The sequence below is a fragment of the Labeo rohita genome, chromosome 22 (genome assembly GCF_022985175.1).
Source record: "Labeo rohita strain BAU-BD-2019 chromosome 22, IGBB_LRoh.1.0, whole genome shotgun sequence".
In the NCBI taxonomy this organism is placed as follows: Eukaryota; Metazoa; Chordata; class Actinopteri; order Cypriniformes; family Cyprinidae; genus Labeo; species Labeo rohita.
Genome location: NC_066890.1, coordinates 63101525 through 63116647, shown reverse-complemented (window position 1 = coordinate 63116647; position 15123 = coordinate 63101525). Strand labels below are relative to the sequence as shown.

Genomic DNA, 15123 nt, shown 5'->3' with positions numbered 1-15123 from the left:
GACGTCATGTTAATGTGTATTATGTTTTTGAAGGGTGTTTCTTGATCACCAACTACTGGCCTGGCATACATAACAGTATTCATTAGCATGGTGTTTTTTTTTTTCTTTTTTTTTTTTGTTTCCAATGAAACCAATATTTTTGTTTAGATTTTACTTAATTTTTTTTGTCTAATTTTACTCATTTTGAATGGCTAATTTGTAAGCATCTAATTTGATTCATTCTAATTAATTCTTATATGTTAAATTTAATTAATAATATTGCTTATAATCTGTTGACACAGTTTAATAGTCTATCACTTTTTACAGTGTGGTTCTGGTGCTTTTTCCGTCTCTCCTGCTCCAAGATGTTAGCCAGTGCACTGAGGACCTTGTGGTGCCATCTATATCTCCCCTGGCTAAATGCAGTCTTGAACCCTGCCAGCATGTGCGCCAATGTGCCTCTACCCCCATATAAACTGCACAGCGAGTCCTCCCTCATTCCCCACCTGTGCAAGTGGGGAACACTGTGCAAGAGTGTCATACACTGATCGGAGTCCTTGTCTTCCCATGCACGGTTTCCAATGATGTCTTTCAACTTCAGCATACTCTTGGCCTGTGCCACTGATGTGTCAGCTGCCCACTTGTGTCCTGATCTTGTGATGATGCCTGCATCTCTGACCTTTTCATTGCAGGAGTCTTTGCACATCATCACAGCCCTGCACTTTGCCACCTTAAACTCTTCACCCACTGATGATAGGGGTAGCTGTAACAGACAAGACCTAATGCATAGCCCTACTGACGTGAAGCTTGGTGGAATTCTGAGCCACCTGCGGAGCTGTTTATTCACTTGCCTCTTGACTACTTCCACAGATGTCACAGGCACTTCATAAATTGTCAGTAGTCACAAGAGTCTTGATAGCAGGCCATGCTAAAACAGCCAGGCCTTGAACTTTACTGGTAAGCCTGATCCCTCTGTTTTTCTCAACCATTCGTCTGCCTATTTCTCTGTCCTGGATATGTTGCTCATGTCAGTGAGAGAGGCTTCCCTAGGCATTTTTTTGGGGGACGGGTTCTCAATTAGAGTTATAACTTCCCCCTGATGTTGGAGTTGGAACTTGCTGGACACTTCCCCATGCTTCTTGACTTCCTTGGCTTAAACTTAATTTTCGCCGATGTTGCCACATCATCAAGTGCCTTTGGGACTCCACCTTTCTTGAACAAGGGATGAAGTGAAGATGAACTGAATGAAAATAGCAACAAAAAATGTATAAAAACTGAAAACAGTGTAATTGACAAAAAGAAATATACAATGCATTGTATTAAAAAATAAAATGAAACATTAAATAATATTTATTGTTTTGGCCACCAGATAACCCCAATACACCACATTTGAGTAATGAACCTGTCTAATCGAGTTCAGAGGAAAGCATTGGTAAGCAAAGCTTCGTTTCACCATCAGTAAACGGTTAAACCACACATTTTTTCATCTGTACGATTAAAACTCTTAGTACATCTCATAATATTTATATCTTATATCTATTTAATTTATGTTTCTTTTAACCTCTAGCAGATCTGATGTCACTGACCAGAAGAACAACAGCAGCCACGCCCATCAGTACAGTGACGACCAATCGGAGCCAATCGGTTTCAACAGTAGCGAAACAATGGATGTGGACTTCTGTAAATAAATAAATAAATAAACTGTGACTTTTAATACGAAGACTTTAATGTCCTGACGAACTCAAAACTCAACTTTTTACTAAACTGTTAGCCTGTTTAGAAAGTCTTAAGTAGGCTAGGCTTAATGATAACAGAAGCTCATTTATCATTTCATTAATCTTTTTTTAATAGCATCTTAAGTTATCTGTCTCAGTAATGTTAGATCAGGTCCCCACACCAGACAATCAGGATCCAGCCCCGGACACCAGATCCCGTCAGAAATATATCAGTCTTTTGGTAACGGAACAACTAGTCAGCAAGCTGTAGTTACCCCAACCCCACTAACGAGCAGGTTTCTGTCAGTTATGAAGTTGATCGATGAAAGCCAGAAAAGAGCAGAAGCAGGAGACGAAGTGATGATGGTAAAAAAGGTATAATAGAATTTATTGAACAGTTTAGTTGCGTATGTCTCAATGTTCAGACTTCGTCTGGGGAGTACAGCTCAAAGAACAATGATATATCAAACAGATTCAACATCCCATAAACCTTGAATTTCCATAAACATCCCCGTTATCTATTTCTTAGACCAAACAATTCATGAAACCCTGCAATCATGGAACTGAACAATAATGAAAATGCATAAGCAAGGAAAATAATAAGAAATATAAAATATAAAAACATATAAATGAATAATATAAATGAACAATATATATATGAGTAAATGAATAAATGATAAATACTTAAATAATCAAATAAATAATTAAATATGAATTATGTGAATGATTAATGATTATAAAATGATTATTAAATGATTATGTAAATAAATGATTATAAATGAAATTAAAAACAAACATAAAATTTAAACACAACACAATAGTTTGCAGTGAAGGATCCTTCAGTAAAATCAGCAAATTAATTTAGTGAATAGATGCTTATATCAGCGTTGTTTACCTGAACATATGTGACAGAGTTTGCTGATGTCCAGATGTGTGGTCTGGTTGCTGATGGGATTGTTGATCACACAGCTGTAGGTGTTTTTATCCTGATATTCCACCTCCAGAGGTAGAGAGAGACTGATACTGAGATCAGACACACTGATGCTGGACAATAAACTGTTTCCTTTGTACCAGGAGAGAGTCACATCACTCACATTCACCACTGAACACACCAATGAACAATATGATGAAGATGATGAAAAAGAGTCTCTGATAAATATATCAGGAAGAGGCAGATGAGCTGAAAAACATGAAATAAGACTAGATCAGTGTGTGTATTGCAGCATCAGTCAGTCAGTGAGTGTCTTATGACAGCAATCTTCAGTCCTCTCTCCGCAATTATAAAAGATTATTACACATACGGACAAGTAACTAAGAAGAAAACTATGCTTAATTAAAATTAGTTAGCTATGTTATTAATCAATAATCAAAATAATTGAAATATTAACAAACATTTACTTTAAAGGTAAATAAAATATTTAACTCACCATAAACAGTGAGAGAAATTCTTGCTCACACAGTTGGTCTGTAGTTTATAGAGTCCAGCATGTTGAATTGTGGTGTTTGTGATGGTCAGAGATCTAGTTTGATGATCCAGCTTCAGTCTGTCTCTGAATCTCCCATCAAGAACATCATCATACACAGTGATGCCCTCATTAATTACATTGATTTGAGCTATTAAAGTGTTTTCAGTTCCAAAGCTCCACAGAATCAGATCATAATCCATCATTTCAGTAAGACCAGTGACTGAATCTCCCTCCAGCACTGACACTGACTTCACTGCATCTGTATCAGCAAACACACATAATGAACAATCACAGAGTTGTTGATTTACTTCCACACAGAACAAAACTGCAGCCTGGTTCAATCTTTAAAGGCGTTGATTTCTGAAAACATACTCCGCTTATGCGTGTAAACAGGCACAGACACTAGTAACTACAGTAACTAAACTATAACTACAAAAAAATAATATGATTGTAACTTACCAACAAAAAGCCACAAGCAGAACAAAACAAACTTGTGAACCATTTTCAGCAAACAGCACTTGAAGTATGTGAACATGTATGTGACAGATTGTAAACTAAAAGGAGGGTGTTAAACTGTGTGTGATTCATCCACTAATAATATTTGAGCACCACCCACTGACTACACATGTACAGGCTCTTCTTGCATGCATTGGTTATAAATATTCTCTTCTATAATATTTTTTGCTACAATATAATTTCAAATATTTTATTGCATATTCAATAATTTGCTCGTAAAGTGTGAAATGGTCTTAGGATGGTCACTAAGATGGTTTTTCTGTAGCCATCAAGCAGATCGCACTCACACAAACCACGTTTGAATATAGTAATGCAAAAGCTGTTTCTTTTTTTTTTTTTTTTTTTTTTTTTTTAACAAACAAATCAAACCATTTCTGTATACATAACAGAAGGTTTCGGTTTGACTCATGTATTGAAGAAGTAGCTATTATTAGATACGTCACCCATGAAGATTTTAGCTTTATAGTCACTTGGTCTCTGTCTTGTGTAGATATGGCCAGGAATCATCAGGAGCTACCTTGTGAAATAATGATTATTAAAAAAACAAAACAAACAAACAAACAAAAAAACAAAACAAAACAAAACAAAACAAAACAAAACAAAACAAAACAAAAACATATGGAATAAAGAACATACTGGAATGCAGTGTGAGTGGACAAGAAAGGAAATACTTAAGCTGCCTTTTTTTAGTAAATACAAGACTAACGACGAGAATGACATGTTGCTATGTAGGCAATAATTAACTCCAGAAGATGGCATTAGTGATATACCAAGGATGGTAAGCCAAAATCCATTGAAGTAGAAGAAGCTTCTGTGGATGCTTTTCGTTTCTTATTTGTGTATCCCACAGTCTATGGTGTATTAGTGTATCCTCGTATTTAAATATCACGCTCATATCGGTCTGCACAGCGCTGCTTCAAATAGTGATGGCGAGATGAAGCTTCATGACAGTGCCGGCCAGTCCAACAGGCGATACAGGCGGTCGCCTAGGGCCGCGAGGTTGTCAGTTGGATTTTTAGGTGCGTTCGACACGAAGCGCACTGCGCAGAAAGATCCGTGTTTAAAATCAAAGTACCACAAGAGCTATACAGCGCAGACAGCTCTGCATGCTTTCAAATCGCTCTTGCGGTACTTTAATGTCATACCCCTGTCGGTGTGCGCAGCACAACTTCAAGCCGCACGCACCTTCTGACTAGGGTGACGCACCAGGGCTTTACAGTGCGGCATATGTTTCGAACCTTTGAAAGAATCAGTCTGTGCGTCAAATTTACCTTAGCAGAACGCGTGCATGGATTTCGCATATGTTTCAGTCTGTTTACAAACCTGTTGTCTAAAGAGAACATTTTAATGAAATGTTTTGCTCCAAATTCATTTAACATCAGTGGAGTATTTATTTTATTTTATTTTATTTTATTTTATTTTATTTTATTTTATTTTATTTTATTTATTTTAGTTAGTTAGTTAGTTAGTTAGTGATCTGACGTGGTTTGACATCACAGAATGAGGCAAAAACATACTTTTATATAGTATTCTACGAAGTGATAAAGGCTGTTGATTAGCATTGCGTTGCATAGTTTATTCATATAAAAATACCCGATATGGCTTAAAGAACAGATAAACCGTTTATTTGCAATCGTACAGATATGTCCCCATGTTTCATCAGTTAAAACGTCTCTGAGTTTTATTCAGCTACGCAAAAGCATATAGCTTTGTCCATATAGGAATTTCCTGTATGAATGAAACATTACATCACATGTGTGCACTCACTAATCCTCACAACACATTATTTTGGGTAAAAATAGGAATGATAATACTTTTCTTTAAGTTTTTTCTCCAGTGTAGAAGTGTTTTTTTTTTTTTTTTTTTTTTGTTGTTTGTTTGTTTGTTTGTTTGTTTGTTTTTTGGTCAAATATTTTTAATCATAGTTTATTTTATAATCAATCCTTATACCTTTTTGAACATTTATAGTTAGGCCTCCTGCATGTTAACTGTTCACAGGTCATGCTGCAGTTTTCTGTAAAATATATTGATAATCATTAACAATAATTGTGCAGCCCTACAGCCACAACAAACTCAGTGTTATAATTTCTGGTAAATAAAGTCTGAAAACCTTTCTTGTTACAGTTCAGATTTTGTTGTTACGGTTTAGAGTTTGGAATTCACTTAACACATAAATCTTGTAACACATAAATGCTATTTTTTAATTATGTGAAATGAAAGAATGATAGAAAAGCATGTTATGTTAAATAACTGGATCTAATGTCTAATGCAATAAAGTTTTTTATTCACTCAGCCCTTAAAAACAAGCAGAATAGCCTGCATTTCTTATCATTTATAAATGTTAGTAGGCCTATGTTTATTTTGTTTATGCTCTGTTTATTTGATTTAGTTTTTGTGTATACTTCATTTATATTTTATTTGTGTTTCATGTATATCCGTTTACTCAAGCTCACTTGCACTCCTTTTTTTTTTTGTATTATATTTTTGCATATGTTTGTTGAATGTGATACAATTAATACACATTCACACTTAAATATTGAAATGTTATGTCATTTTATGTGCCTTCTCTTCACTCGTCAAATTTCTTTGACAGTTTTTTACACTAGTGGGCCCCATTTTCATTATCTTGCCTATAGGGCTCCACAAACCTACAGGCCGGCCCTGCGTATGGAGGTCTGAGCACGGAGACTCCATCATAGCAAAAGTCGATAGAAGGACTGGGATCTTTAGTACATTGGATGGAGCTGATGAGAGATTCAGCGGGACACTGGAGATGGAAAATAAGACCGGATCTCTGAACATCAGTCACATCAGAGCTAAACACACTAGACTTTATCACCTTGATATCACTGGCAACAGGCGCACCATATTCAAGAGAGTCTTTATTTCTGTCTGTTGTGAGTATTTTAAGTGTTTTAACATAGGCTAATCATAACCAGCGCTGTGAGAACAAGTTACACGAATACAATTGAGTGAACTTTTAATACTGGTGTATTATAAAACTGACAAACAAAATAGAAAGGTGCAACGTAACTCAGAAATTGCTTGATTTTTTTCTCATTACAGCACAGAGTTGGTTTCCATATGTTATACCAGTAGGCCTAATTGCTGTTCTGCTGTTGGTGATTGGAGCTGTTGTGATTTGCTGTCATCAAACACAAAATGACAAGTAAAACAAGTGGAGATTTACTATGTAATAAAGACTTTAAAGATATAAGAAGGTGTTTTCATTATTAAAAATGTTAAAATATCTGTTTAATTGGGGATTTGTTTTTTAAAATTGGCATAAGGGGGAATCCTAAACATCAGGTAAGATAATGTTTACACTATTTTCTGCAACATAATAACATTTTTAAAAATTTTGAAACTACAGTCCAAACTGGTGAACATTTTAGGCTTCTTTGAATGTAATGAGGTAAATATTCATAATAGAAACATGTCTGCATGACTTCTGTTTATCTCCATATTATATTTTATATTTGCTCAGTTCATCCTTTCTTCGGTTACTCTCAAATATGTTGTTGTGTTGTCTTAAGGGAAATAAGGGAAAGTCTTCATCTCAAGGTATGCCTTTGCTTATTTGGCTTATTTTAATGTATGCTGGTCAAGGTCTGTTAATTTAAAGCTGGTTTTATTTTTATCTTTAAAAAACAATGAAATTAACTTAAATGATATTATAATGTACATGTATAAATGGCTATAAAAACAAGTTGATTCTCTCTTAATTGCCGGGATTTGTGAATTTACCATGAATTTTGTACAATGAAATATTTGCAGTTTCTCTGTACATTCAGGAATGTGATTTCAAAACTCTACTTCATAAAACGTTCACCTTTAACGTAAATTTGACCATTAGCTACTAAATATTTTCAACACCGTCTTTAGCAATGTGAACAGTTTCTAAACGCTATCTACTTCGTGTTTATATTGGTCTGCGGCGCTAATCTTGGAAAGGCGAATTCCTGGTTTGGACACTAGATGGTGCTCTAACATTAGGCCAATAATATGTACACTGCTTGTGTACTATTTATGTAGATAGGCTATGTTACCAGTTCAGTCAAAAAGTTGTTTAAAGTTGTTAATGTTTAAGAAGTGGTGAACATTTTCAATACATTTTTCTAATAAAAGCAATATAGCAACAGTAAAGAGTTGCCTAAAGGCTATAAGTACATAGCACATTAAAAGCATAATTTATGTGGAAATATGATCAGTCCCTCTAGTGGTCAAATGCTGTAGTTTCATTTTTAAGGTTGTTTACATCTGTAGAAAAAACATATAGGAAAGCAGTGAGGTAGTAGATAAAAAAGTACAACAAAATTACACCTGCATGCGGCAATATAGAACTGTCTGTAAGTTATCTATGCTATATGTGTAGGTCCTAAAACGTATTTGTATAAAATATTACAGATATATGAAAATATATATGAAAACGCAGGAGGTAATATGTCTACAATATGGGCGCATTAGGTGGAAACTCACATGAATTTGATGTTGGATATTACATACGAAACAGTAGCAAGTTTGGCTAAATGTGGACGAATACTACGTGCGTGTTTCAACATCGATGTTATGGACTTCCGCGTGTTTTAAATTTTGGACCCGAGCCATACCCTATATCTGGACACCACAATGCCAGACGGTTGAAGGTGAACTTTTGACAAGTAAATAATCACTTTGCACACAGTACCCTAACCGCTTCGAGGTGAACCAGAAAACCTTGCAAACAAATATTTGCTAATTGTATTCATTTGTCAAACACAGCACATTTTGCGATTAATAACATTCAAGACTCCAGAGTTCAGCCTTGTTTTGTTTCTTAATAATGGATCGTTTCTCTCATTTGGCGGTTCACAAGCAAGTGCAGACCATAATCATCATCATTGCTCACAAGTTTGTATCCGGACTTTGACATCGTCAAGTTCCTCAAGGTGAGATTTTCTGTTTACGTCATTCTCTAACTCATCTTTTACATTTTGGGGTTTCAACTTTGACATTATCTTGCTAAAACTGTTTAACTGACATAACAACAAATTAATGAACAATTCTTTTACACTTCTTTTTGAGTGAATTCAAAGACTTTTGTACAAAGACTGTGCACTCTAGGAATGGGCGGATCGATCCTAAAGGATACTTTTGAGGTTGCGTTTCGAAAGAATCGACCCTCATATAAAAAATAGCGATCCATGGTATTTTAAAATGTATTTTACTTATACATTTCACAATTTAATGCGTGAAATAAGGTCTGAAGTGCAAAAATAAACTACGTTAGCGAATATTTGTATAAGGTAGAACTGCTATGCTCATCTGCATGTACACAAATGTCGAAAGACATAAGCAATCAATCACAGAGCGTTCGCTGCTGACGTTACGCTCAAAGCGCTTATTCAAACAGGGCTGTTTTTGCCAATAGCATCACAAGCATAAGTAGATCATAAACTCTGAGATCATAAGAAACTGTTATAATAAAGAGCCTCACCATGCGTTTGGGAAAGGCAGCCAAGAACAATGCTTATCAGTTGTACAGAGGTGCACATACCCTTGAGGTTAAACTGCCCCAGTAAGAAGCTAAAGGTAAAATGTAAGTATTTTTTTTTTTTTAAATATAACATTTAAAAAAAAAACATAACCTAACAATTTACAATTAAGACATATTAAATGTTTAAAAAGAAAATACAAAAAAAAAAAATGATTTTCAAATATAATGCTATGTATGTATAATCACCCATTTTATTCTTACAAATAAGAATAAAATAGATAGGATTTTTAGAGGTATCAGTTTGGATTGTACATCAAAAATGCTGGCCTTGGAAGTATTGCATCAGATCGAAATTAGTCTCCACCCATCCCTAGTGCGAGAGAGAGAGAGAGAGAGAGAGAGAGAGAGAGAGAGAGAGAGAGAGAGAGAGAGAGAGAGAGAGAGAGAGAGAGAGAGAGAGACTTTGACTTTTAACACACTTTAATTGTGATAAACATTGAAAACTTACAAACACATTTTAACCAGAAACAAGATTCCTAAACATTACCAATTGAAAACCAAATTCCCTGAATCACACACAGTCACCAACGCTCCCCTAGCACCCCATTTCCATTCAAAATAAAGTACATTATTAGTATGTTGATAATAAGTATATTCAATCACCACTCTTGACTCCACTAAAGACTTAAACAGAGTTATTAAATTCACATTTTCACCAGAATTTTTACACTGATGAGATTTTAAAATTGCAAGTTTAGCTTGTCCTAATAAAAAGTTGACAAGTGTACACTGTTGCTGACAAGATCTCGTGTATCTGCAACCCAAAATAAATAGAGTATTAGAAAATGTAAAACCCAGTCTTACAATAATTTTCTCTAATATTGCAAATAATGAGTTGAGTCTAGAACACTCACAAAACATATGCAACACATTGTCAAGGGCATTACAAAAAGGACATACTGGCAAAACAGTCACATTAATTTTAGACACAAAAGAATTTGAGGCTATAATACAATGTAATATCCTCCACTGGACAAGACCTCCATTTAGTGTCCGGTCTTTGCATCAATTGTCCACAATGTGCAGTCTTTACACAAATATGATATAACATTTTTCTCCCAATACAATGGAAAAACAAAGCATCATAACCTTTCAGCAATTTTGTCTGGCTGTTTTCGTCAGATTCACAGTGTTTTGCAACTACCTTAAACTCAGGAAAAGGCTGAGATATAAAACCATTCAGAAGAACATTATCAATAAAGGAAATGAAAATCTGAGGGAAAGATGCCTTAAGATTCCTCACAAATCCCTCCACAATTCTTACTGAATTTACCCCAACTTGATCAGCAATTGCATGTACAGTTCTCCATTGGCCATTCTCTACATCAATTAAATCCATGACTTTTGTTAACCCAGCATTCAGAAATTTAAAGACTAAGCATGATGACACGTTGGCCGATAATTGAAAAAGAGGATTAAAAAACAGAGGCTCTAAAACACCATAATGCTCATCTTCATGTCTCAATATTTTAAAACAATTCCAAGATTTAATCAACCCTAAATAGAAACTGAAAGGTAAAGAATACACTTTTTCCACTAAAGTCTTCTGCATTAGAAACAACTGTTTATCAAAACCAAATCCTCCAACTTTCTTGAGTATATATGAACCAAACACAATCCAAGGAACAGGATCTGGACTAAACAGAAGTTTTTGTAATGATTGTAGCCTCATTGCTGAGACTTTGGATTCCAAATGTATTAGTCCTTGGCCTCCCTCAGCTACAGGAAGATAAAGGATACCTGGAGGGAGCCAATGGTAACCATGCCAAAAAAAATTAACAAATGCTTTTTGGATTCCAGAAAGTAATTCTTTTGGAGGATCTAGTACAGTAAATTTATGCCATAGCATTGAAGCTGCTAGATTATTAACAACCAAACATCTCCCCCTAAAAGAGAGATGTGGAAGAATCCAACGCCACTTCTGAATCCTATGAATTACTTTATCAGCTAACCCTTCCCAGTTCTTTTCTGTGTAGCAATTAGTCCCAAAATGCAGACCAAGAATTTTAAAACCATCTCTGGCCCAACTACATTGTTGTGGCAGTTTAGGAGGTCCTGCACCCTGCCAGTCACCCAAAAGCAAAGATACACATTTCTCCCAATTAATGCGTGCAGATGAAGCTTGCTGATACGTATTTAAAGAAGAAATCAATCTCGTAACATCTTCTGAATCTTTTAAAACTACTGTTACATCATCAGCATAAGCTGTAAGTTTGACTGAGTCCACACTGGGGTTATTAGAAATACTAAAACCACTTAACTGTCTCCTGAGTAAGACTAATAGAGGTTCAATAGAAATTGCATACAAAAGGCCAGAAAGAGGACACCCTTGCCTTATTCCCCTGGTTACAGAGAAGGGCCTAGTTAAGGAACCATTAATCTTCAACATACTATAGATTTCATTATATAACATTTTGATGAGGGATACAAAATAAGGACCAAAACCAAAAGCTTCCAGAGTTTTGGATAGATACTGGTGATCAACCCTGTCGAACGCTTTTTTCTTGATCTAATGAAAGAAAACCAATGTCCAAATTGTGCATTTTTGCTACTGTAATCATATCTCTCATTAAAAACAAATTATCAAAAATTGTCCTTTTGGGAACACAAAATGTTTGATCCGTATGAATGACTGATGCCATATATTTCTTGAGTCTATTAGTCAGAGATTTAGATAAAATCTTGAAATCAACACATAACAGTGACACCGGACGCCAGTTCTTCAGATACCCAAGATCCCCCTTTTTCGGGATTAATGACAGAATTGCCCTTCGACAACTCAAAGGAAGGGTGCCTTGATCGATGCATTCAAGAAAGACTTTGTACATGTCCTGTCCAAGTACATTCCAGAAAGACTTGAAAAATTCCACTGTAAGCCCATCCAATCCAGGTGACTTCCCAGAGCACATTTCCTGAACAGCTTGTGAAATCTCTCCAAAAGTCAAAGGCTTGTCCAAGTCATTTCGTTCTTCCTCCGTTAATTTGGATAAGTCACATAAAAGAGTGTCAACTGCTGTATCATCGCATAATTCAGAACAGTACAAATCTTCATAAAAAGAAAGAGCATAAGATTGAATTTCCTGTTGATCTGTTATCACACCGACCCCTGGTATTTTCAACTGATGGAAACTCTTCTGTTCCCTTGGCTTTTTTTCAAGACCAAAAAAGAAGAAGTAGGAGCATCCATATCATTTAGCTGTGCAAATCTAGTCCTCAGAAAAGCAGTTTTTCCTCGTTCCTCCAATAAATTCTTCAAAAGAAGTTTGTCATTTATAACAGAGTCAGTCAACGCTGAATTATCACGGGTACAGTCACTGCTTCCCCCAAGGATAGCTTGTTCAAGGGACTTCATTCTTGCTTTAAGCATTCCAGTACTATGTACTGTGTACTGCTGGCAAAAAGTCTTGATTTGTGTTTTACCAACATTCCACCATTGACTCAGTGACTGAAAATTACTTCTCTCCTCTCTCCAAGCTTTCCAGAAAAGATTAAAAGAGTGAATGAAAGTGCAGTCCTGTAATAATCTATTATTAAAGCGCCAATGTGATTTATAAGATTTAGAAAGAGAAACAGAAACTACAATAGACACATAGTGATGATCTGACAGAAAAGATGGCATAATTGAACTACTAAAAAACCTACCTCTATTCCCCTTTTCAACATAAAACCGATCAAGCCTAGCCCCCGATATATTATTGGAATTAGTTTTTAACCATGTGTACTGTCTAACTCCAGGAGAGGCCTCCCTCCACGCATCAACTAAATTATGTTCATTAATTAATTTCCTTAAACTCTCAGCAGAAGAATAGTGAGGTTCATCATGATTCCTGTCCAAAACTGAATCAACAGTACAATTAAAATCTCCACCAAGTACAATAATATTTCCCTGAGGACACTGTAATAAGGCATCAGAAAGTGTTTTAAAAAAGGAGATTCGGTCTTGACCAACGTTTGGTGCATACACATTAATAAAGGAAAAATGAGCATCCCCAAAAACAATATCAGCTCTCAAAATCCGACCAGGTATTATTTCAACCACATCTGGTTGCATACTGACACATGGAGAAAAAAGAATGGCAACACCTGCACTAAGGTTTGTACCATGGCTTAATAAAACACTGCCCTTCCAATCACTATACCACTGTGCTTGATTTTGCTGATCTGTATGCGTTTCTTGCAACAAAATAACATCTGCCTGTTTTAGCCGCAGATAATCAAATAGAGCAGCTCTCTTCTTTGTGCACCGACAACCATTAACATTAAAAGTCCCAATGTTCATGGTTGTCATAATGAAAGATAAAAATAAGCAAAAAATATAATAATAATAAATCACCTCAAAATACATTATCTTATTTTTTTAGTCTTTTTTTGACAGCACTGACATGCTTCCTTAGTCTGTATCTTTTAGGCTGGTCAAGCTCTTCCAATGTAGCTTTTCTCATAGCCAAAGCGCAAGAATCAACGAACGGTTGCAAATCAGAGAAATACTTCTCTAGTTTTGGTCTTCGCTGGTTAAAAGTATCATTGAGAAAATCATTAATCTGTTGTACTGTATAATAAGGTGGTTTCATTTGTAAGTTCTGTTTTTTCTCTGCAGAACTTCCTTGGGAACTGACATCAGTGAAATAATCACCAACATCAGATTCCTCACTGTCAGAATTTATATCTGCAGACTGAGCCTCACCTCCCTCAGATAGCAGATCCACATCAACCTGTGACAGGCCAACCGATGCTTGCGAGTCCCGAGACTCTCCGACTCCCACGAGCTCATCAGGCTCCATGGGGTGCGCTGAGTCAATGTTTCCCGCAGCGACGGTCTCAGGTTCACCGCTCGCTGCACTGCGAACATCAACGCATTCATTAGTGTTCACGGAACACTTTCCCGCATTCACAGTGTGACTGATCAATGCGTCCTCTTTCGGGTTTTCATTGCCTTTTGACAATGAAACCGATTCAGCCCGCTCATCAGTTTTGTCACTGCCATCCTGGTTACCATTTACAATGGCTGGAGCCACTTGCTCCGAAGGTGTTCTAGGCTCAGTCTCATTTTGTTCAGTCACCTTATTATTAGTACATTTCAATTTTGTATGTCCGTAGACCCCACAGGAGAAGCATCTCATTGATTCCGTGCTGATAAAAATTACGTAATCTTTACCTTCCAAAGTCAGTTTCGCGGAGACGTCCAAATGTTGAAATTCAGCATTCAAAATCATAGCGGTTTGGCGTCTAAAAGACATCACATGTTTTAAATCTGGATTTTTGACACCAAGCGGAATCATTTTAATCGGCATCATAATTTTACCGTAGCGGCTAAGTAAGCGCTCAAGTGAATCATTTGAAATGAACGGAGGCACATTAGAAAGAGTTACTCTCTTTGAAGGACTTGACAACGGCAAAACAGGCAAAAAAAAATCACGAATGGATAAACCAACTTCCACTAAATGGTGAACCATAGACTCTTCCCTCAAAAACACAACGACAGCCTTGTTCATTCTAGATGCCAACAAAATGTTACGAGCACCTATTTCACCACTAATAGCAGTCAAACAGTCTTCAACAGTAATTGATTCGTCCGGTAAACATTTACAACCATGCCGGGCTGACAGGGTAGCAAACCCATCGGAATCTGTCGGCATCTTCACAACCCTCGATTAATTCTACCGTACAGCAAACTAACTTTTCAGAATAGTAGAGAAAAAGGAATGAAAACTCACTCAAACAAGCCGCCACTCCACCAAACACTCACGCAATCCTCCCAGTCGCTCCGCACATGCGCAACACACACAGAGACAGAGAGAGAGAGAGAGAGAGAGAGAGAGAGAGAGAGAGAGAGAGAGAGAGAGAGAGAGAGAAATTAAAAAAAAAAAAAAACTTTAACACTGTTTGAGAATAAGAACATTTGTGAGACAGC

At 36.2% G+C, this 15123-nt stretch overlaps 1 protein-coding gene across 1 annotated transcript; it reads right to left on the bottom strand.

Annotated features, from left to right (window-relative positions):
• Positions 1 to 262: 262 nt before the first annotated feature.
• LOC127153451 (uncharacterized) lies at positions 263 to 6370 on the bottom strand. Its single transcript, XM_051094504.1, has 5 exons — positions 6325 to 6370; positions 3129 to 3419; positions 2590 to 2874; positions 1541 to 1657; positions 263 to 726 (listed from the first exon to the last, which is right to left on the bottom strand). The coding sequence occupies exons 1-5, from the start codon at positions 6368 to 6370 to the stop codon at positions 263 to 265; spliced, it is 1203 nt and encodes a 400-aa protein (XP_050950461.1).
• Between the last annotated feature and the right edge of the window lie 8753 nt (positions 6371 to 15123).

Excerpts from the sequence above, each read along its gene's own strand:
- LOC127153451 (XM_051094504.1), bottom strand. The coding sequence starts at position 6,370 with ATGGAGTCTCCGTGCTCAGACCTCCATACGCAGGGCCGGCCTGTAG. Across the intron at positions 1,658-2,589 it reads ACTCTGTCACATATGTTCAG|AAGTCCACATCCATTGTTTC; the intron begins GTAAACAACGCT and ends ATTTATTTACAG. Across the intron at positions 727-1,540 it reads TGACATCAGATCTGCTAGAG|TGGGTGAAGAGTTTAAGGTG; the intron begins GTTAAAAGAAAC and ends CCCTATCATCAG.